The 22,920-nt window shown below is 37.8% G+C and overlaps 1 protein-coding gene across 2 annotated transcripts in view; it reads left to right on the top strand.

Annotated features, from left to right (window-relative positions):
• The window catches only part of Usp53 (ubiquitin specific peptidase 53), a 60,251-nt gene extending 37,331 nt beyond the window's left edge, over positions 1-22,920 (top strand). For both annotated transcript variants that reach the window (XM_042697579.1, XM_042697580.1), the window contains 7 exons: positions 1,249-1,411; positions 1,855-2,007; positions 3,621-3,767; positions 5,369-6,098; positions 7,511-7,587; positions 18,036-18,141; positions 19,073-22,920. In XM_042697579.1, the coding sequence (XP_042553513.1) occupies positions 1,249-1,411; positions 1,855-2,007; positions 3,621-3,767; positions 5,369-6,098; positions 7,511-7,587; positions 18,036-18,141; positions 19,073-20,024 (2,328 nt within the window). In that variant the 3' untranslated portion in view covers positions 20,025-22,920. The remainder of the gene's footprint in view (positions 1-1,248; positions 1,412-1,854; positions 2,008-3,620; positions 3,768-5,368; positions 6,099-7,510; positions 7,588-18,035; positions 18,142-19,072) is intronic.

Here is a 22,920-nt window from a genome sequence, read left to right as displayed (position 1 = left end):
TTATTGTTACTTCACGTTATAGTAGTAAACATCCCTTCATCTATTGAGGTAAAAAAAAAGCATTTTTTTTTTATTGCTCTTCTAGTACTCAGATTGTGGTAAGGGATGTTCAACTTGGCAGGGAATGGCCAAATTCAAATTCATTTTCAGAGTAGTACTCATTTACCTCCCTACCATCAGAGTGTGAGAATTCCTATTATCCCACATACTCAGCAGCATTCCATGTCTACAGTCTTTTCACTTCTACCCCTGGTAGTGGATGTGTTCTAATATCTCACTGTGGTTTTGCTTTTCCTTTACACGTCATATACTTTTTGCAAGCATTTTTTTGAATGTGCATGTTGGCCATTATTGGTGTGTGTGTTTTGTGTGTGTATGTTTATCTAGTCAGATGTTTATCTAGTGTTGTAAATTGAATTCTCTTCTTATTTATAACTTGTAGCAATTCTTTATTTTGTTCACTATTCCTTTACCACATCTGTGTTGCTTATTTAGAACTATCATGAGATGATAAGCAAAACTCCATCATCCTCTTCCTTTCCATTAGGAGAGACTTGTGAATCATCTTTGCAGATGTTTTAAATACTGTAGACAAATTACTTAAAACTTAGGGAGTCAAACATCACTTAAGGCTTTCTATATACTGCTTTGTAATGCACCTAGAATTCACCTTTTAGTTATTGATTGAGCAAAGTTATTGATTAATTTTGAAGAAATTCATAAGTTAATTTTTCTTCTACAGTTTGTTTGGTATCCTTAGAAATTTTGCCTTCTTCAAAGTTGAAAGATTTTCTTCTATATTTTTGTAGATTTTAATGTAAGACTCATTTTGAGTTAATTTTTATGTTTTATAGGTAATGAGGAAAAAGTTATTTTTTTATTTTAGCTCTCCAGTTTTTCCAGCAACATTGTTATAGATTCTTATATTTCTTCACTGAATTGTTCTTGAATCTCTGTCAAGAGTCAGTCAACCAAGTATGTAGAACGCTTTTTTAAAAATTCTGTAATTAATCTCCTTATAGGAAGACTTAGCATTTTGCCCATAACTTTTTAAAGTTGTAACAATATGTGAATAAGATTGTTATTAGACTAGTTATTAAGTAAAAGTAACCATGTAATATGATAGTTGAACAGCTTGCATCTTGGTATTTAAAAATACTGAAATTCAGGTTAATTTGGTCTGTATAATGCATTGATTACCAGATTTTCACTTGTTTTTATTCATTGTGATTTTTTGTTTGTTTTAAGGTGGGAACTAAATGGAAAGATGTGGTCTCAAAGTGTGTCCGATGTCACTTCCAGCCTCTGCTTTTGTTTTATGCAAATCCAGATGGCACAGCTGTCTCTACCGAGGATGCGCTCAGGCAGATTGTCCACTGGTCACATTACAAATCTGTGGCAGAAAATATCGGTAATTGTTTTGTGTTTTTTTCCGTATTATTAAAATCAACTGGGAGTTGTTAAACTGAATATAAAAGTCAATGCTGAGAATAATTTTAAATTAAAAAATAATAATTTTGGCAAAATGGAATTCAGGAAGATTTTGCAGTAATGTTTGGTGACCTGAGAAGCACCTTTCATAGTCACATAGCACCAAAGATGCTGCTTGTCTGGTAACTCTTTTCAACAGTAAGCTTTGAGATTTTAAAATGGTTTAGTAAACTGTAAAAGTCTGAAGCAGCCAGGCTAATACTGGGTGCATTACAAGCAGCATGTAGAAAGCTTTAAGTGATGTCTGACCCCCAAGTTGTAAGTAATTTGTCCATGTATTTAAAACATCTGCAAAGATGACTCACAGGTCTCACCTAATAGAAAGGAAGAGGATGATGTGGTTTTGCTTATCATCTTTTTAAGGATTTGAAAAGTCTGCAGTTTATAAAGCCGATAATTCCAAAGAAAATGGATTCAATGATCAAGCAAAACAGAAGGAAAATCAAAAACTTCAAACCAATAACCTTCCATCATTCAGTCGGAACCACATTCAGACAAGCGGAGGGAGAGGACCGGGTTTGTGTTTAAATTACTATTTACATTGTCCTTAAGCAGTGCTTTTTCTGCAGTTACTAAACCCAAACTTGTATGGGTCAGACCCATACAAAAGGAGGATGTTTAACTAGCTTTTCTTGATACCAGGAAAAGAAAATGATCTATTTTTTGTGCCAGTCCTTGGGCTTGAATTTGGGGCCTGGGTGCTGTCCCAGAGTTTTTTTGCTTAAGCCATGGCTCCACTGTCAGCTCTTCTTTTCTTTTCCTTTTTCCTTCCTTCCTTCCTTCCTTCCTTCTTTCCTTCCTTCCTTCCTTCCTTTCTTCTCTTTCTTTTTTTTGCTCTTTCTCTCTCTCTCTTTCTTTCTTTCTTTCCTTTCTTTCTTTCTCTCTCTCTCTCTCTTCTTTTCTCTTTCTTCTTTTCTTTTCTTTCATTTTTGGTGTTTAACTGGTGATAAAAGTCTCATGAACTTTCCTGCCTGGATTGGCTTTAAACTGAGATACTTAGACCTCAGCCTCCTTGAGTACCTAGGATTACAGGCTTGAGCCACTGGTACCTGAGAAAATAGTCTTTTGATGAATGTGATTCAGTGAGAGTTGACTAATGGGATTTGACAAGTTGACTTTCCTTGTGCACTCTGACCTGTTATAGGACTTATGCTATGTGTTGATTGTTGCCAAAGAAAGCTATAATGGATTTTCCTTTGGGAAGTTAATAATCAACTTAGAAAAACATGTTAATAAATTTGGCTTATGTGCCAAAATTCATCTTTCATGAGTACACCAGTAATTGGTTCAAAATTGCTTTACCTATAGTTTGTTCTTAACCTCATTTTTTTATTCAACTCCTGTTATTGTCATCCCATGACTTTCTAACGTTCACAAGTCACAACATGAGATATCTTAGTATTATATTACCAGCAATTTTTTAAAATGGTACTTAGATGATATCTAACCATAAAGTAATCTGCTTAGTCAAGAACATTAAGAGCCAGCCAGAATGAACAATTATTAACAAAGAACTGCAATAAAGATTTACATTAGTGCTGAGTTGTAGCTCAGGTAGCTCATTGAAGAGTACTTATCTAACATCCACAAGCTCTAGGTTCAGTCACCAGCACTGTAGAGAAAGAGAAAAAAAAATTCATGAAATGCTGTATTTTGTTTTTTTCTGTCTTATATAAGAGCTGTTAATATTGTCATTCAATTAAGAAATTTTTTATTTGTCAGAGATGCTTACTTTTAAATACAGAAGCAGTATGTATGCTTTGGAACAAGAGAGCTGGCTTCATTTGCCCAGTTCTACATTTAGAAGCAGTGTATACTTGAGCTTGTTTCTAAAGCCCCAGTTTCCTTACCTGAAGTGTAAATAATCATTGTACCCATCTTAGAGACAGTGGCAACAGTGGTTGGTAAATAGCAACCATGCAGTGACTGTTACCTCTTACTGCTTTGGCAGCAGGGTTCTTTCTGTTCCCAACATGCTTTAGGGATTAACAACAACCACATTCCCAGTGCAAGGAAAACACCATATTGCGATCTAGTACACATTAAAAGAAGTTCATTATATACTTTATGTTGCTTTTTAAAATTATAGAGGTATTCTACACCCTTGTATGAATAATTTTTTTTAACAGTTAAATTAAGCCACAGTGACCAGAGGGAAAAGATAAAGGACATTTCCAGAGAATGTGCTCTGAAAGCCATTGAACAGAAGAATTTACTTTCTTCACAAAGGAAAGATTTAGAAAAGGGACAAAGGAAAGATGTAGGCCGACACCGAGGTAAGTTCAGAGCATTTACTTGAAATTCATGTTTTTCATGGAGTTTTATAGCTTTAATGTAATTAAATGTTATATTTTATGTACTTACACCTTTCTCAATGTTGTTTCTTCAATACACTTACAATAAATCGAAAAATACAGATTTATTAGATTTGTTGGATAAATAGATTTTTATTAGATAAATTAGATAAATGTTTTAAATTTTTAGTTTTTTAGATAAAATAAGTTTAAAATAAATATAATAAATGTAAACAATTGCCAGGTTCCCACTTAATTCTAACCTGGGATACTAGTGTGTGCATTTTGATATTTTCACTTACCTTTCATTTATTAATACAGTGGGTTCATCTGGTCTACCCAGGTTCATTCCTGGGTATAGAAGGAAGTGATGAGCTTCTTTCCATTCAGCTTCTGAGTTTCCCTAACACGGAGCTTCTCAGTGTATCCTAAAAATGACTTTCTATAGTTTCCTGCCTTTTTGTGGACATGGTGTAACTGATCTCGTAGCCTTTACACACTGACCTAATATTTTTGCTGCAAGGATACCTTTCACATACACCTCTGAATATTTTTTTTCTATGTACAAGAATAGCATAAAACTCTTTCAGAGAACTTACTGAACAGGGCTTGTTTATTTCTACTTTTGATTTAGCTCTGAAAGACTAAATGAGCCTGTCCCACCACCGTGACCGTAGGACTACTTCAGCACTAACTGGACTTAGCAAACTGAAATCTTTAACAACCTAAAACATGAAGAACACGTGATATGTACAGGGATTTTGTTAGTTATGAGTGAAATAGCATGTTTATTTTAAAAAAAAAACACTTTCAGGGCTGGGAAGGTGGCTCAGTGGTAGAGTGCTTGCCTTGCATGCATGAGGCCCTGGGTTCGATTCCTCAGCACCACATAAGCAAAAAGAAAAAAGCCAGAAGTGGCGCTGTGGCTCAAGTGGTAGAGCGCTAGCCTTGAGCTGAAGAGCTGAGGGACAGCGCCCAGGCCCAGAGTTCAGGCCCCATGACCGGACCCAAAAAACAAAACAAAACACTTTCAGAGATAAACTTATAACTTAGAGATGCTTTTTAAAAGTCCATTTCATTTATAAAGGCCTCTAATTTAGTATAAGTAGGGACAGATAAAACACTTTTCAAAATCAAGACAGTACTTGATACAATTTAATTTTTTTTTTTTTTGCCCAGTAAAAAAAAAAAAATTTTTTTCAAGCCTAGTACTGGGCCTTGAACTCAGGACCCTACCCTGCCCCTTAACTTTCTTTTCTCAAAGCTAGTGCTTCTACCATTTAAGCCAAACCTATACTTCTAATTTTATGGTAGTTAATTGGAGGTAAGAGTCTCATAGGCTTTCTTGCCTGGGTTGGCTTTGAGCCTTGGTCCCCAGATCGCAGCCTTCTGAGTAAGTAGGATAACAGATCTGAGCTACCAGCACCCAACAAATTTAGTTGTTTTTTTTTTTTTTTTGTTATTATTGTTTACCTATGCTACTTAGCATTTCTTCTTACACAAGTTGTTCAACTTATGACTACCAGGTTGCTCTGAGGAGTGGTTCTATTGTATCTTTAATTATTATTATTACTGTTTTTAAGATTTGATGGATGAAGACCTCTCACACTTGAAGTCTGGATCACCTTCTGCCCCAAATGGTTTCAGGCAATGTGGGAATCCACATCTTTATCATAGTCAAGGAAAAGGACCCATCAAACATGACCGGGTTGCACATCAAAGTCGAGCTTCTGGACAAACAAGTTCAGGCAAATCCCACATTCTTAATCCAGGAGAGAAAATACTAGGCCGTGTTAAGAGTGACAGTGCCACTGGATATGACACAGACAGCAGCCAAGATTCCAGGGAGAAAGGAAGCAGCTTCAGTAGCAGTAAAAGCCGGAACCGAGGTTGGAAACCTATGAGGGAAACGTTAAATGTCGATAGTGTTTTTAGTGAGAGTGAGAAGAGGCAGCATAGCCCAAGACACAAGGCATGTCTCACCAACAAACCTAAATGTGGCAAAGATCAGAGTTTGAATAACTGGCCCAAAGAAAATCCGAAGCAGAAAAGCTTAATGACCATATATGAAGATGAAATAAAGCAAGAAATAGGAAGCAGAACTTCCCCGGAGTCAAATGGGAAAGCACAGAAGGCAAAAGGCCTCGTGGAGGGTAAAGGTCCTGGTGACAATTGGCAGATGCAAAGGACGGAGTCTGGGTATGAAAGCAGTGACCATATCAGTAACGGGTCTGCGAACTTGGACTCACCCGTCATCGAGGGAAGTGGTACAGGAATGGATACGAGCAGTAGTAAAGAATTGGCATCCTCCAGGTAATCCATACTCAGCATCCTCTGCCTAACTGAAGTAATCTTTTAACTTTGGGCTCCTTTATGTATAATGGAAACATCATGAGCTTAGAGTAAAGAAACATGGAGGTTGTAGTTTATTCAATATTTCAGATATCCTGTTTTTGTTGTTGTTGTTTTTAAATCAGTTCTGGCTGGCGCTGGGAAGGTGTCTCAGTGGTAGAGTGCTTGCCTTGCATGCATGAGGCCCTGGATTCGATTCCTCAGCACCATATAAGCAGAAAAAGCCTAAGTGACACTGTGGCTCAAGTGGTAGAGCACTAGCCTTGAGCTGAAGAGCTGAGGGACAGTGCCCAGGCCCAGAGTTCAGGCCCCACAGCAGACCAAAAAAAAAAAAATCCTTGGGTGTTTTTGCTCAAGTTAATGCTCTACCACTTTGAGCCGCAGCTCCCCTTTTGGTTTTCTTGTGGTTATGTGGAGATGAGTCTCATGGAGTTTCCTGCCCAAGATGACTTTGAAATGCAATTCACAGGTCTCAGCCTCCTGAATAGTTAGAATTACAAGTGTGAGCCACCAGCACCTGTCCTGTTCCTTGACTCTTAACAGTAGCAACTGGTTTAATTTCTTCAGAAATTTGAAAAGAACAGGGGCATATTGCCATGGTTTCCATAAGTATCAGCCACTGATTTCTATTCCAGGTTTGAAAGTGTAGACATATATATCTCATATCAGTTTTCTGCAATCTGTGTGATTCATGATCTTAGATTTGTGTCCTATTTTGTATCTTAATATTAAGTTTATTACCTATGGTCACCATCCAGTTCTGTGGAAGAGATAGTGTTCTAAATATTTAGTAAAAACAGAAGAATTCAAATGACTAAGTTTGTATTCAGTTAATTCCGAATATGTGAACTCATATTACTGTTTGCAATAATTTTTGACTTCTGTGTGATCTCTAAAATATGTGCACAGCATACTAGCTAATTTCCTCAGTCAATCTTACCACTTTTTTAACTCATAGTCCTCCTAAAATATTTTAACTTGATATTAGTTGATTCTTGACCCCATTCATTTTTAAAAGGCTAGATTTGCAAAAGAGAGCTGGTCATATTTTATTCAAATTAGTTTCCATAAAGAATTAAAGAAGCTTTTTTTTGGCAGTGTAATCTCATCACACTTCTTAAAAGCAAGTAGCCTGCAGTTATAGAAAGAACAGGACTTTGTAAACAAATAGATTTGAATTTTAATTATTGGGCAAATAAATTTGGCTTTCAAAGTTTTACTCTCGTATTGTGAGGTGAGGATCAAATCTACTTTTAAGTATTGTGAGATATGAATGTAGATACAGTAAGCTGTAAACAGATATTTCCCTTTACTTAGAATAAGACAGTCCATAATAGCTAATGTGTTTCTATGTGTTTTCTTTTAATTTCTAGTGATCGAGTTAGGATGAATAACTTGAGTACAGGACTTGGGGACTGTACCTCCCATCCCAGCAAAAACCACTCAGAAGGTAAATATTCTATTCTAAATATGCTATAATAGTCGCTAGTAAGAAATGAATTACAGGGGCTGGAAGGTGGCTCAGTGGTAGAGCGCTTGCCTTGCATGCATGAGGCCCTGGGTTCAAGTTCTCAGCACCACATAAGCAGAAAAAGCCAGAAGTGGCGCTGTGGCTCAAGTAGTAGATTGCTAGCCTTGAGCTGAAGAGCTGAGGGACAGCGCCCAGGCCCAGAGTTCATGCCCCACAATTGACCAAAAAAAAAAAAAAAAAAAAGAATTACAGTAATTTCTTGTTTCGTATTATGTTGTTCATAAGACACCCTGTGAATGTGAAAATAACTTTAAAATATCAGTAACTGAATTTTCTTTTTACGTTAATATGTACATCTTGTAGTAAAGTATAGCAAGTGATCAGCCATTTTGATATGTATATTAGTTATACTTTTCATGTCTACTTCACAAAATTATCATTAGTTTTGTATTTCACTTTCATGAAATGTGTTTTTTTAAGTTTGTAACCTTTTATTATACAGCATATACATAAAGTGTGCTTTGCATATATAGATACATATGTACATATACATGCAAAGCACATATATATGTATATAAGGCATATCTATATAATTATATATACATAATATAATGTTACTAATAGCTTTATAATGCTTACTTTTTTCAGTTGTTGAACTCTGAATCTTTTTTCCCCAGTAGCAGCTTGCGTTTCTACTTGAGAGACCCTTGGGCAATCACAATGGTTTTTATACTAACCCTAACAACAGTGAATTGGGACCAAACTAGGCAGGAATATCTACCTGTGGCATCTTGCTCACACTTACTTTAACTTAAGAGGTGGTACATTTCTATATTTGCAAAGAAAAAGGTCATATTCTCATAGTTCCTAACCTGCTCTGTAGATTATTGGCTTTTCTGGAATTGTCCCTCCTCCCCCATTTAAAAAAAATAACAGAGCTGTGAAATAGGCACAGAAAATGTGGGTTGTTTTTTTTCTGAAGTAAGAAGAAAGTAGATAAGAATGGTCCTTTTACTGATAGTTCACGAGTAATTCATACTTGAGGAAAGGAAGTTGGGTTCATGCTCAAAAAGTTTTTAAAGGATGGGAAGAGCTACTTCAGGTAGTGAGAGGAGAAGATTGGTATCAGCTGAGGTAAATAACAGAATCATAACAACTTCCAACATCAGTGTCTTTTTTGTTGTTGTTTTGGGTTGTTTTTTTTTAATGATCCTGGGCTTAAACTTAGGGCTGTCTCGGCTTTTTATTTAAGGCTGACACTCTTACATTTGAGCCAAGTTTCCACTTCTGGCTTTTTGATGGTTAATTGGAGATGAGTCTCACGAATTTTTCTGCCCAGCTTGCTTTTTGAACTGCATATCCTCAGATCTCAGCCTCCTGAGTGGCTGAGATTATAGGCGTGAACCACCAGTGTCTGACCAAGGTCAGTGTCTTACCACAAGTTTTTTTCTTGTTCACAGTACCTGTCCAGCAGCAGTCAGGATGAAGCATCTTTTTAGGTGTCAGGGAAAGCCTACAATGGGGTGGTAGTGGTAAGGACTTGATGGAGGATCCAACATAGAAAATAGGTTCAAAGCTCTTACAGCTTCATAGCATCACTGACACATTCCCTTCTACTCACACCCCCATTGTCCATGACAAGTCTTTACTCAGAACTAATCTCAAGGACTGCGGGAACTTGCAGTTTCACAAAAGCCTCTAAGGGAATCCAAGTATGTGTGAATAACTCCAGTAATTACCCTAGGGTTTAGCACATACCTAAAGAGAGACTGATAACACAACTTCCCAGAAAAGTTTAGCTGGGAATAATACATGTGTAGGGGTGTGGCATTATTATAGGTGGTTAGCTACCAACACACCACAGCCTGTCAACAAAGCAGACTTTTTATTTAAATGTGTACAGGATTGTGACTGGAAGGAGGTTGGGGTTGGAGGCATGGCATCAGATACAGAGTTCAAGTTCTAGTCTCTGACAACAACAAAAGAAAAAGATAAAGGAAAGAGGTACTGAGAAATTTGGGAGGAGAGAATCAACAAAGAGGTTATCAAAAAACAATATTTTCAGCTGGGCACTGATGACCAATGCCCTGTAATACCAGCTACTCAGGAGGTTGAGATCTGAGGATCTTGGTTCAAAGCCAACTTGGCAGGAAAGTATCTCCAATTAACAACCAGAAAACCAGAAGTGGCACTGTGGCTCAAAGTAGTAGAGCGCTAGCTTTGAGCAATGCCCAGGCCCTGAGTTCAAGTCCTATGACCAACAAAAGGAACAAAAAGAAGAAACAAATTAAAAAACCCCAATATTTTCAAGTTTTAGAATTCAGAGGAAAAAATAGCTTATGAATAGGGAAGATTTTTAGCCTTTATCATCTTTGAAGAGATTATTTTTCAGGTTGCAGACATTGAGGGTGACTATTATTTTGTTCTCAACAAATGTATAATATCAGAAGGAAACACTTAGATTAAGGAAGTAACTTTCCTTTCCAATATTAAAATCGCTTGCCTGTTTGAAAAATCTGATAAAAGTCAGTAACCAAGTATTACAGGAAAGAGTAAAGGCTTGGCCAGAAATCACAGATGAAACCCAGGAGATTGAACAATAACTGCAAGCTAAGTAAATGGTTCTTGCTTCCTGATCTTTGTAAAAACACAAGGTCATAAAGACTTTCATGGTCAAGAGTGCATTGCTATCAAGAGCTTCTCAGTGGGTGTTTGCATTTAGTATAAAAACATAGGTACATAATGCATTTAATTTTTTTTATCTTGTGATAAAATATATATAACCAGATTTATCACTTTCTCCTCCTCTTCCTTTTTCTATCTCTTTCTCCTCTTTTTCTTATTATCATAACCATTATTTTTGAAACAGGGTCTTACTATGTACCCAGAATTGCCTCAAACTCACTGTGTATCCTGGGTTTGTCTCAAACTAACAATCTTCCTGTCTCACCTCCTGAGTGCAAGGATTACAAAGCTGTCACATCCAGCTCATTCTAATTAAAGTTTGCAGTTTGATGACTTCTCATTGTTGTATGACCGCCATCATCGAACTTCAGCATTATTTTATTTCTCAGACAGAACTACTTATTAAACCACTTACTCTCCTCTGCGCCCAAAACCTGGTCACTAGTCCTCTTCCTGTCCCTGAGCTTTAGTGCCTCATGTAGGTGAGATCATACAATAGTTATCCTGTCTGTATCTGGCTTTATTCCACTCGGCATACTGACCTCACAAGCCATCCATGTTGTAGGACATTGCAGAGCTTCACTCTGGCTTATTCATCTCCTCATCTGGTGATAACACGGGAGTGTTGCTACTTTCTGCCTGTGGTGAACATTGGCTTGCAAATTTTTGCTCAGATCTTTGCCTTTACCCAGCTGTGCAGTTGCCAGACCCTGTGCCTGTTCTTTGTTTCATGTTCTAAGGAACCATCACATGGTTTTTTTTTTTGGTCGGTTGTGGGGCCTGAACTCTGGGCCTGGGCGCTGTCCCTCATCTCTTCAGCTCAAGGCGAGCGCTCTACCACTTGAGCTACAGCGCCACTTCCGGTTTTCTGGTGGTTTATTGGAGATAGGAGTCTCACGGTCTCTCCTGCCCAGGCTGGCTTTGAACTGCGATCCTCAGATCTCAGCCTCCTGAGTAGCTAGGATTACAGGCGTGAGCCACCAGTGCCCGGTCTATCACATGGTTTTTGACAGCAGCAGTATGCTGTTGCATCCAAACAACAGCCCCCATCTGTCTGTCTTTACCAGTACTATTATGGTTTGTTTGTTTGGTTGGTTGGTTGGTTGTTTCAAGTCTTTTATAATGGCTTTGGGTAACCCAACTATGTAAAATACATTATTTTTAAGTTTTTTTTAATTTAATAAACTACATAGTCTCCTGTGCTTTTCTATGCCATTCTTTGCCTTTAAGACTCTTTTCTTCCTTAGTCTAGGACTGGGAAAATGTGGAAAAGCAGTACTTTTTAAAGAAAATTACGAAATTGCCCTGTGTTCCTAGTCCCTACCACCCATTGTGAAACAAAATTTAACCTTTTTGACTTGCATGTACTTCTTTCAGTTCTCTTCCATTTCTCATTCACAAACCCAAGTGTACACTAGCATTACCCGTTCATAGAATCATTTTCTATAAGGAACTACAAGACTTTAGATTTCTTTTCTTTCCATATACTGTTTGACACTTCAGGGTTTTTAGGGGAGGGGCAGCAGTGCTAAGGAATTGAACATAGACCCTTGCCTAAGCTACTGCTGAGCTATATCAACAACAAGCATTATACAAGTCTATACAAGTACATTTGATGAAAAAAAACCAAAATTTATAATGATGCTATTGTAATGGTTTTGTTTTTATCAACAATAGAGATTTCTGTGTATGCTTGTCTGCCTGCGGCACCGCTCTCACGCTGCCTAGAGCTATTTGGAGGACATACTGTGAAATTGCCGTCACACCATTGGAAATGTTGGAGCTCTTCTTTTAGTGAATTTCTAATGAAAGGAATTGCAAATGCCTTATATTGCAAGAAGTTAGAAGCGGTGTGACTGAAGAAATGACAGGCTCAGAAGCACATGGGGAGGAGCAGGCGGCACCTTCTGATGCACGGTAGTCTGGCAGGTGTCAGCTGGCATGGAAACTTGGGTGTCAAGAAGTGATGCCAAGAGGAATATAGAAGCCTAATGACAGTGAAACTTTGTGCTGTTTTTTAGTCCTACAGGAAGTAGAGAGGCATCAAAGAACCAGGAGAGAGGCGTACTCTACAACTTAGAAAAGACAATGACAGTATTAGAGGATACATTTTGAGTAGTAGGAAAATACTGAGTTAGATGACTATTAAAACCTAGAAGAGAAAGGATGAGGGCATGGACTAAGGCAACACAAAGGAAAGAGATATAAGGGAAAGAGAACCCGTTGAGAATCAGTTGGTTTTTGTGTCAGACTTAGGAATAAGGAAAAGGAAGGAAACAGGGACGGCCATAATTAGGCCTTCCATAGCTAGATACTCCAGTTACCAAAATAGGAATAGGTGCTATGTTTGTTAAATTCGTTAAATTCATCATCTAGGTGAGTAGATTTTATTGGGTGGTCAGGAACGTAAGTCGTGAAGATAAGAACGATTATGGGTTTGGTAACCATGAACACCTAGGGGTATTGAATGCACGGACATAGACAAGATCGCCCATGGAAGTCACTGAACAAAAAAAGACAAAATGGGGAAACTGGGCTGAGGAAGGGTGGTGAGCCAAAGCTAGAAAGAAGACGCAACTACAGAAAGATATGAGTAGCCAGGAAGGTATAAAAATACAGGAGAGGAAGTTACACAGATAAACCAGAAATGGAGAGGTTTAAGCTAAAGAATGACCAAAGGTGAACTAGAAAAAGGAGTTAAAAGAGGTGGCGAATATGATCAAAATACATTATGTATATGTGTGGAAATAACATAGTAAAAGCCATTACTGTACAAGAGGACACTCTACAAAGGAAATGTATTCATTACTTGACTCATGTAATTGTAACCCCTCTGCAGTCACCTTTATAACTCACAAGTAAATAATCATTTTAAATTCTTATCCAATTTTTATAAAGCATCAATCAGTTTGATTTCACATTAAGTCATAAAAAAAGTAAGTCAGCAGTGATCTAGTAAAACCAGCATTCCAAGAATATTAGAAATGGAAACAAAATTGAGGTAGAGTTGAAGTATTTAGAAGTAAAAGGCCAAATTGCATGAAATTTAACTCTTAAAAAGTTTAGGAAAAGAAGAGGAGAATGTTAAACTAGGTTATTCTGGACAAAAGACCTTTAAGTATTCTTGGTATTTTTTTTTTCTTTAGCTTTTAAACGTTACTGAACCTTTTGAAAAATGGACACTTGGGGCTGGGAAGGTGGCTCAGTGGTAGAGCGCTTGCCTTGCATGCATGAGGCCCTGGGTTCTATTCTTAGCACCACATAAGCGAAAAGAAAATAGCCGGAAGTGGTGCTGTGGCTCAAGTGGTAGAGTGCTAGCCTTGAGCTGAAGAGCTGAGAGACAGCGCCCAGGCCCAGAGTTCAGGCCCCATGACCGGACCCCCACCACCCCCCCAAAAAAAAAGAAAAACAAGAAAAGAAAAATGGACCCTTAGGGGGTGCTACTGGTATTTGAACATGGCCTTGTTAAGTAGGCACCCTACTCCCTCAGCCGTGCCCCCTGCCCTTCTGCTATAGCTAGTTTTTAGACCACATTTCTTCCCAAACCAACCAAGGGCAAGCAGTTACGATTTGTGGCATTTTTATTTTGTGACATCCCCAACTTGAGGTATCAGACATTTTAGATTATCATATGTTCAATTCTCTCTCCGTTCTTTGTGGAATATGGTCAATGTATCTAGAAATATTTATTTTTAGCCAAGTTTCATGACTTCTCTGAGGTAAATTTTACTTGTATGTATTGTATTTATAAACAAGGTCTGTGATTACTGCTATTGAATAATTAGGATTGATCATTATATGAATAAAAATTGTAATGGTTGTCACTATAATTTTGAAATTGAGTGAAGATTGCATTGTCTAGGCCCACAAGTGGGTTTTATTGTGCTCTGAGAGTTTTAAACTTAGGTCATCTTTTCAAATGAAATACTTCAGTTTCTCAAATACTATCCTATGGATTTTTTAAAAATACAGTATCAGAATTAGCATTCAAGTTCCTTGCTTTGCACAGTGAGTTTTCTTGTGTGAGAATTGTTAACATTGGACTGTGTTAGATTTGCAAAGAACTTGGAACCAAAAGGCCGGGTAAAGAACATGAATGTCTGTGTCAGCAGCAGAGAAAATAACACATCTATTTTTAAGCAAGTTGGAATTCTGAAGTCAAAGCCTTTGGCTAAGTGCCTGCTAAACGCAGATCCATCCAACCTCTGCTGCCGCCTGCTGCCCGTCAGGAGCATGCCTGAGTAATAAAGAAAGATTTATTTTTTATTGTTACATTTTTCATTTATTTGTTTATTTGGTGCTGGTCTAGCAGTTTGAACTTCGGGCCTGGGCAGTGTCCCTCAGCTTCTGTTGCTTAAGGCTAACACTGTACCACCTGAGCCATAGTTCCACTTACGGTTTTTGTGTTGGTTGATTGGAGAGTCTCACAGACTTCTCTGCTCTGGAGGGCTTCAAATCATGTTTCTCAGATCTCAGCCTCCTAAGTAGCTAGGATGAAAGTAGCTAGACAAAGGATTTACCACTCAACAAATCAGTTTATGAATACATCTTGATCAATGTCAGTCAGCAGAGGCCTATTTCTTATTTCCTCATACCAAATAATAAAAAGATATGTAAGTTCAGTAAATTCCTAAAATAAATCATTTTTACTGCCTCATCAAATACTTAGAGTCTTTTTTCCTACTTCCAAAGTCCTTTATTGGGCCAGCAAAGTTGGAAGCTGCTGTGAGTGAGGTCCCGGTTGTGGGGTCTTGAGCCCGAGGTGTTTGTGTCCTTGTTCAGCTGAGGTGGACAGTGTCTGCTGACCAGCTACATGGTGCACACCTTCACATACTCGCAGCCTTGCTGGGGGCCCCGACAGGGCAGACATCACCTTGACAATGCCTGAATTCCAGGACTCTCCAATGGGAAAGTTAATCCTTGGAGGTTCTGGGAGCTGCGGTAACTGCAGGCCGGTCTGCTGGCACACATACTAGCTGAACTGGTACATGGCTGGAGGCACCACCCACCTCCTCAGCCCTCCTCAGTATGGCCTTGCTTTAGTCACTGGGTCCCAGAAGGTCATGGTCATAGACTAGGTAGATGGCATCCCCAGCCTCACTGCCTTTGATGGGAAACCTCATCAGTAACCACATTCAGGCCCCCATGGTCACTCGGCTTCACCTGCCCTGAGTCTTTATTTTTTAACTTTGATTTTATGTCAATCAAGAATACAAGTCCTAGCCTGGTGCTGGTGGCTCATGCCTATAATCTTAGCTTCTCAGGAGGTCCTCAGAAGATCTAAGGACTGCAGTTCAAAGCCAGCCAGGGCAGGAAAGCCCATGAAACTCTTATCTCCAATTAAGCACCAAAAACCAACCAAGCAAACAACAACAACAAAAATCCCAAAGTGGAGCTGGAACTGTGGCTCAAGTAGTAAAGCACTAGACTTGAGTGAAAACAGCTCAGGGATAGTACCAAGGTCCTGAGTTCAAGCCCCGGGACTAGTACACACACACACACACACACACTTGGGGTCACAGCTTTGATTTATGCCAACACTTTTATATGTCATTAATGTAAATGTCAACGTACTGAAAATGATCAATTATGTCCTAGTACTGTTATGAAATAGTTTGACTTCATAGACCCTCTGGAAAGGTCTCAAGAGACCTCCAGAACTTCCTTAACATAAAACTACTTAAGTAGAACAATAACACATGGACATTCTGAAAATTGTAGTTTTGTTGTTGTAGAGCCATGACTGAAAAAAAAAATGGGTGGGTAGTACGCTGTTCAGAGGCTGATTTGCCAACTCCAAAGTTGCTTCTGTATTCTGTCAGTACCTTAGTGCTTGAGAGAGATCAGTGTAGTGGAGGCTCAGGTCCCTTTTGCTTAGCAAAGGAGAAAGTTTCCTGTAGATTTCAGATTCTCAGATATAGAAAGCATTTGCTTTCCCTTGAGGAACTATGAAAAACTGGGATGATGTTAGATATGTTGCTGTAAAAATACATATGTCTTGCCAGGCTCTGGTGGCTCATGCTTGAAATCCTAGCTACTCAGGAGGCTGAGATCTGAGGATGGCAGTTCAAAGCCAGCCTGGGCAGGAAAGGCTGTGAAACTCTTATGTCCAATAAACCACCAGAAAACCAGACGTGGCACTGTGGTTCAAGTGGTAGAGCGCTAGCCTTGAGCTAAAATGCTGAGGGACAGGCCCAGAGTTCAAACCCTATGACCAACCAAAAAAGGAAGGAAGGAAGGAAAGAAGGAAGGAAGGAGAGAAGGAAGGAGAGAAAGAGAAAAATGCATACATCTTGATTCCCCTTAGTTTTTATCCTGTGAACTAATTTTTAACTTTTATGGTTTTTCTTTTTAAGTTGGGCCTATTTCAGTTATAATCAGAAAATTATTCTCCTTAAGAGGTTTTAAAAGTTGGAGGGGGATAGTCATTTTTATTAGAGCTATTTTTTTTGAAATTTAACTTTATTGTAAGGATGTCATAGGGGTTACAGTTACATAAGTAAGGTAATGAGTACATTTCTTTTCAAACATTGTTACCCCCTCTAGTAGAGTTACTTTAAAGTAACATTTTTAGGGAAATGTCCATATTGCAGAAGTTTTACTCCGAACATTTATATTGTTGAGGATCTTCCAATGAACTGTCCAAGAACTAGTCTCCAGAGAAAATAGAAGCAGACTGTCCTTTATGTGGAACCATACTGGCCTCAGGCTCTAATCCTAGAAGGAAGGAAGTGGGCAAGAGTGGAAAGGAGAATCTGTGATTTTACAATCTACTAGACCTGGAAGTAACAAGGGACAGACTATAAATTAGCATAATTTTCTCAAAATTCTTTTAGTAAAAATAAATTCACTGGTGCTTATTGTTAAGGATAAGCTAAATAATAAAGAAAGGACACAAGACTTGAGGCACTGGGTTCTATCTCCCCAAACAAAGATCAAGGACATGTGAATCATGCAGACCACGTTCTGCTAGCTCTCATTGCGAGAAGTTATTCTTAAACCTCTGTTGGCTCACCTAAAACATACAGGTGATAGTAATTTCTGTGTAAGCTTGTTGTGAATATTAAATGCAATAATACAACCTTTTATAAGTTGAGTGATTAGTAACTATAATTTAATCAATAGTGTATATATTCTATATTGCCCTTCTACCTTCCCATGTATGTTTACCTCCTGCATGTTTTGTAAAGTTCTGCAAGAATATGCTCACATCCTGGCAAGGCTGACAGCCTCACAAAAATGAGAAAATGGAGAGCCATTCATCTTGCATAAAGGCTTTGGTTCAAAAAAAGTTTTTAAAGGCTGTTATTGTCAATTACATATTGAAAAATTAAAATTTTATTTTTCAGTTGGAAGAGAATCACCTTTTTGCAGGAAACTGTGTAGCTATAAATAGAAATGGAGCCAGATGTTGGTGGTTCACGCCTGTAATCCTGTAGTCAGGAGACTGAGACCTGAGGATTGCGGTTCAAAGCCAGCTCGAGCACGAAAGTCCATGAGACTCATATCTCCAATAAACCACTCAGAAAACCGGAAGTGGTGCTGTGGCTCAAGTGGTAGAGCACTCGCCTTGAGCTGAAGAGCTGAGTGATAGTGCCCAGGCCCAGAGTTTAAGTCCCATGACCGACAAAAAAAAAAAGAGAAAGGAAAGAAGGAAGGAAGGAAGGAAGGAAGGAAGGAGGGAGGGAATAAGTGCTACAAGATAATTGAAATGATTTTGTTTTCTTCCTCTCCTTTCCCAGTGTCTACCCCAGGCTTTAGAAAAGAACTGAAAGACTTGGAGACTAGCTATAAATCTCATGAGCTCCACCCAGAATCACATCTACAAACAAATCATTTGACAAAAAGGTAACCATAGACATAATACTCATAATACTCTGGTGTTATAGGAACTCTGTTGATCAGAAGGGCATAAATTACTACCCTGAAAGCAATGGTCTCATCAAGTCTGTGTTGTTGTCAGTCATTAATAGGACCTGGCCCCTAGGGTAGAGAATCTACAAAGGGCCACATCAGTAACTCACTGTTGTAATACAACAATGTAGTAGTAGTGAAGGGGTCTCTCCACTGTGTTCCAACAGGAGGGACTGTGTTCCAACTATCCAATCGATGCCTGAAGGCACAGTGTATTAAGCCCTATATGGAGTTTTCCCATCATCTCTACGTACACTAATTTGATGTTTTCTCCATCCAGCACTTATTATTCTCTGTGGCCACAACTTTTATAATTAGAGATGTGACACCAAACTCTATTTCATTGCCTTCTAACACTGTAATGTGGGTAAGGAGATGTTTTAGGAGATTAATTTGTTTGCTTGTACCATTTCCCTTACATTCTATGCCATATTTTACCACAAAGAGGTATAATTTCAGGGTTTTATTTTTCATCTGAGATAAGTTTTTAAATTACATTTGCAATTACTGGATTTGAAATGTGGAAGGCTCTGGTTGTGGTAGAGCACATGCTTAGCAGACACAAGGCCACAGACTCACTGCCCAGCACTACACACACACACACACACACACACACAAAAATGATGAACTATGATTCTAATAATAATGTTTCTGGTATGATACATTTGTGTATCCTGGAAGCCATGTTTGGTTGAGAGAAAGCTGAACATGTTAATCATTATAAAATACCTCCCATTTCTGTTTATGATGAAGAAATAATATAAACCACATATTGGGAAAATCAGAGTACAAGTCAAGTGTTTGCTTTCCCCAGTTTTGCCTCTTTGCATCTGGTATTTAGCTTTATTTTATTTTTACATACCAGGCCACCCACCAGTGAAACCAGTGAGAAGTTACCTCCTTCATACAGTCCACACATTCTCAAGGACCCTACTGTGAGAGAACATGTCCACCAGCCAGAGGAACAGAAATTGGAAAAACTAAATGGAAGCAGATTTTCTGAATGGCTTCCTACAGAAAACTCTGAGAGAACGAGTTTGCCATTCCAGGTTGGTGATGGTTCTGTGCCTGCAAAGAGAGTGAACAGCAGTGAAAGAGTGTCTCCATCTTCATTGTGTTCTGCACACTTGAGAACTGTAGGGCTAAAGCCAGATACTGCTCCCCTCGTCCTACAACAAAACACAATAGAACCATGTTCTGCTGAGAACTCTGTCTCCAAGGAACACACAACTCATTCAACCTGCAGGTCTGAGGCTGGTCAGATGCCAAAATTTTGCCAGAATCAACCACCCCCTTTGCCACCAAAAAAATACACTATACCCATTGTGCCACAGTCAAACAAAAACGAGTCTCTACCTGATGTGAAGCATACAGAGGGGTTGAAAGCAAATTCCTCTCATCTTTCAATGCACAGTTTAAATACAGCTTCAGAAACCAGCTTTGAAGTGAGTTCACAGAAGAACAATGAAAGATGTCAAGAAACAATCCAATCCAAACAGGGTGGCAGCAACACAACCAACCACCCCTCTGCCTCTTCAGCTAGTGACTTTCAGGCAAACTTGGGTGCAGCCGTTGATGCCTTTTGCCAACCAGAACTAGACTCTAGAGCTGCATGCCCAAATGAGACAATATCATTAACCACCTATTTTTCCGTCGATAGCTGCATGACTGATACATACAGACTGAAATACCATCAAAGACCTAAGCTCTGTTTTCCAGAACTTCCTTCCAGGGAAGGACCTGTGTTGCGTAATAGTCTTGGTTCAAGCTGTCCTTCTGAGCAAAGCTGTACACCTAGCATACATTGTAATAGATAAATGATCAAATCGGCCAGCATCTGCTGCTCCAAGGCCATTGTACCAACTGACCAAATCTAGTAATTTACAAAATCAAATCCATGGCATTTAAAAAATCCTTGATCACTTTATATACAGATAGTTGATGATCCATTTATGGGATGTTTTAGAAACTTTTTCTGAGTATCTTGGCATGCTTTGAAAAAAACAAAACAAAATAGGAAATCAGGGAGTATATTGTAATTTGTTTGCTGTATGGAATAGCCGAGTAAAAATGACATTTGTCCCCCCTGTCATGTGGCTAAGAGATCTATAAATATTTAGCCAGTACCCATATGTAGGTTGGCAAATGACACTAATTGAAAAGTGCCAGGTGGTACCTGGTTTGTCTATCTAGTCAAAGCAGTATTTGCTTTTTTGCAGAGCACTTTCTAATGGGTAACCAGAAGAGGGCTGTACCCATTTATTTTTGACTTCTGTGAGAGTCTATCACATGACCCCTTCAAGTGTCTTAAAAAATAGTGGACCCATGGAATCTATAGCTTTTGGAAGGGAATGCCTTAATGATGAACAATTTCTAAATTAACAACACTACCACGTTAGACAGAACTTGTGTTTGCTCCTACTTTCTTCTTTAGAATATCTAGTTAACATAAATTAGGCCTTTGACAATATGTATTTACAAATATAACTTCAGCCATGTAAGCTAAAAGGTCAAAATATTTTTAACGTATTTATTTATCTTGTTACATTATTTTTCTAATTTTATATGAAATGTAAAAGTTTTTATTTTGGTTTGGTTTACTTTGGGCTGCTAATATTTACCAGTGTTAGGAATCAATCTTGGGTCCTCTGAGGGATTGACTCAGAAATTGCCTGAGTTTTCTCTGCTCTAGTCTTACTTGCTTAAAGGTTGTCAATTAAATTTACTATTTGATTTTCTACGTTAAATTTTATAGAAAGCTTTATTTAAACACTTAATTCATTTAAGCTTCTTTCACATTTTTTTCCTTCAAACAAATCACCATTTTATTCCAACTACCTTCACAGAGAGAATTTACCAGTGAAAATGTCATTTAAATGGCCTTAATTCAATAACACTCATTTTATTTTGTAATAGACTGATAAATTGTGATTTACAATAGTTTTATAGTGTCTCTCCAGAGAATTAAGCTACAGGATAAATGCTTTCTTTACATTCCAATGTGGATAAATTTCATAAGTATAACTTTGTAATCAATAAACTAATAAATTTAGTATCTTCAATTCCACAAACGGTGATCAAATGTCCCAAAATGTGTTTATAAACCTCCACCAGCTATCAGATCCTTGCCAAATTCTATGTTTAACCACCTTTAACCTTTAACTTTTTGCTAGCCTTTTCTAATTCTTAACACTTGGTGATTATGTTTTTATTCTCTTAATTTAGAAGTATTTGAGCATCAACTAAATTTTATCTTTTAAGAGTATTTTTCAGTTTTTAGTACAGTTTGTAAATACTATAAAGTCTGTAAAATTTTATTTGAAATGTCTGGGTTTTTGTTACTTTCATAATGTAAAATACTAGAAAATATAGGCATCAGGTATTTTTATTAGCTTTCAGAAACTTTCTGTGTACATTTTTGTTTTCCCATTTCTTTTTGGTCACTATGTCCAGTTGGAAATGCATTATTTGAAACACTTCAACAAATTATATATTTAACAGCTGTTTCATAAATTTATCACTTCAACTCCACATAAAGTAGAAATGTCTGATTTTGCCTTTCCAGGTCAAAGCCTCATGAATTATGCAATTTAATGCATACACAAAGTAGAAACTGACTTTTTTAATGTTGCTTCAACACTCCAAATACAGTTTCAGTAGATTGTCATTTATATGTAAACTGCATTTTTGTACTTCTAGGGTGCTTATTTATTATTGCCATCTGTTACAAACTTCAGCCTTTTAAATAATGCAACCAACAGTTGTTTTGTTCCAAATACTTCAGAATATATTCCTGTGAAATGAGTTTCTTCTGGATCAGTTAAGATAATTAAAGTGAATTATAGTTGGACTTTTCTTTCTGTTCATAAACTGTGACCCACCCCTACTTGAACTTTCACTGATCATAGAACATTGTCATGGGGTATTAAGAGTTAAGCCCCTTCTGAGTCTAAACTGTAGCTCCTAAAGAAATTGACACTTTTTAGAGACAGATAGGCCCTATAATATTTAGCATTCCTCATGTCTACCTTTCTGCTGTTTTAAAACAGCCTTACAGGATATGTAAGTAACTGAGCCTGTATATTTTCTAGTAGAACTATCAATATTGAAATCTGGATTGCATATAATTTTGACATATTCTGAAAGCCTTGATTTTTTTTTTCCCCCCCAATCATTTCAAAACACACAAACCATTCTTTTTCAAAGTCCTGCCTTATAAAAGATGGGTAATGCTGGGCACAAGTGACACATGCTTGTAATCCTAGCAAGGAAAGTATGTGAGACTGTTATATCCAATTAAACCACCAAAAAGCTAGAAGCAAAGCAACAGTGTGTCACAAGTGGTAGATGCCAGCCTTGATTGAAAAACTAAGGGACATTACCAGGCTCAGAGTTCAAACCACAGTACCAGTGCAAGAAAAGAAAGGTGAAGGTAGTGAGCCAAATTTAGCCCACTAGGCCCTGATTTGATTGTCTTAAGTACAATTTACATTAAACACACAACATAAATATCTGGTTTTGATGTAGTCCCACGTTGTCTCTTAAGGAGTAATTGGAGCTCTAAACCTTTCAAGTTAATATACCCCTAAAAACTGTTCCTTACAACTGCTAATATGCCAGTTCTTTTCAAAATATTATTTCATCTATATGAAATCAAGTATGTGAAATTTCTATCAGAATCTATCTGATTAAAATCATTTCAATTACCCTTGA

Source organism: Dipodomys spectabilis, unplaced genomic scaffold (assembly GCF_019054845.1).
Source record: "Dipodomys spectabilis isolate Male_0828 unplaced genomic scaffold, ASM1905484v1 ptg000225l, whole genome shotgun sequence".
In the NCBI taxonomy this organism is placed as follows: domain Eukaryota; kingdom Metazoa; phylum Chordata; class Mammalia; order Rodentia; family Heteromyidae; genus Dipodomys; species Dipodomys spectabilis.
This window is presented reverse-complemented; position numbering and strand designations above follow the sequence as displayed.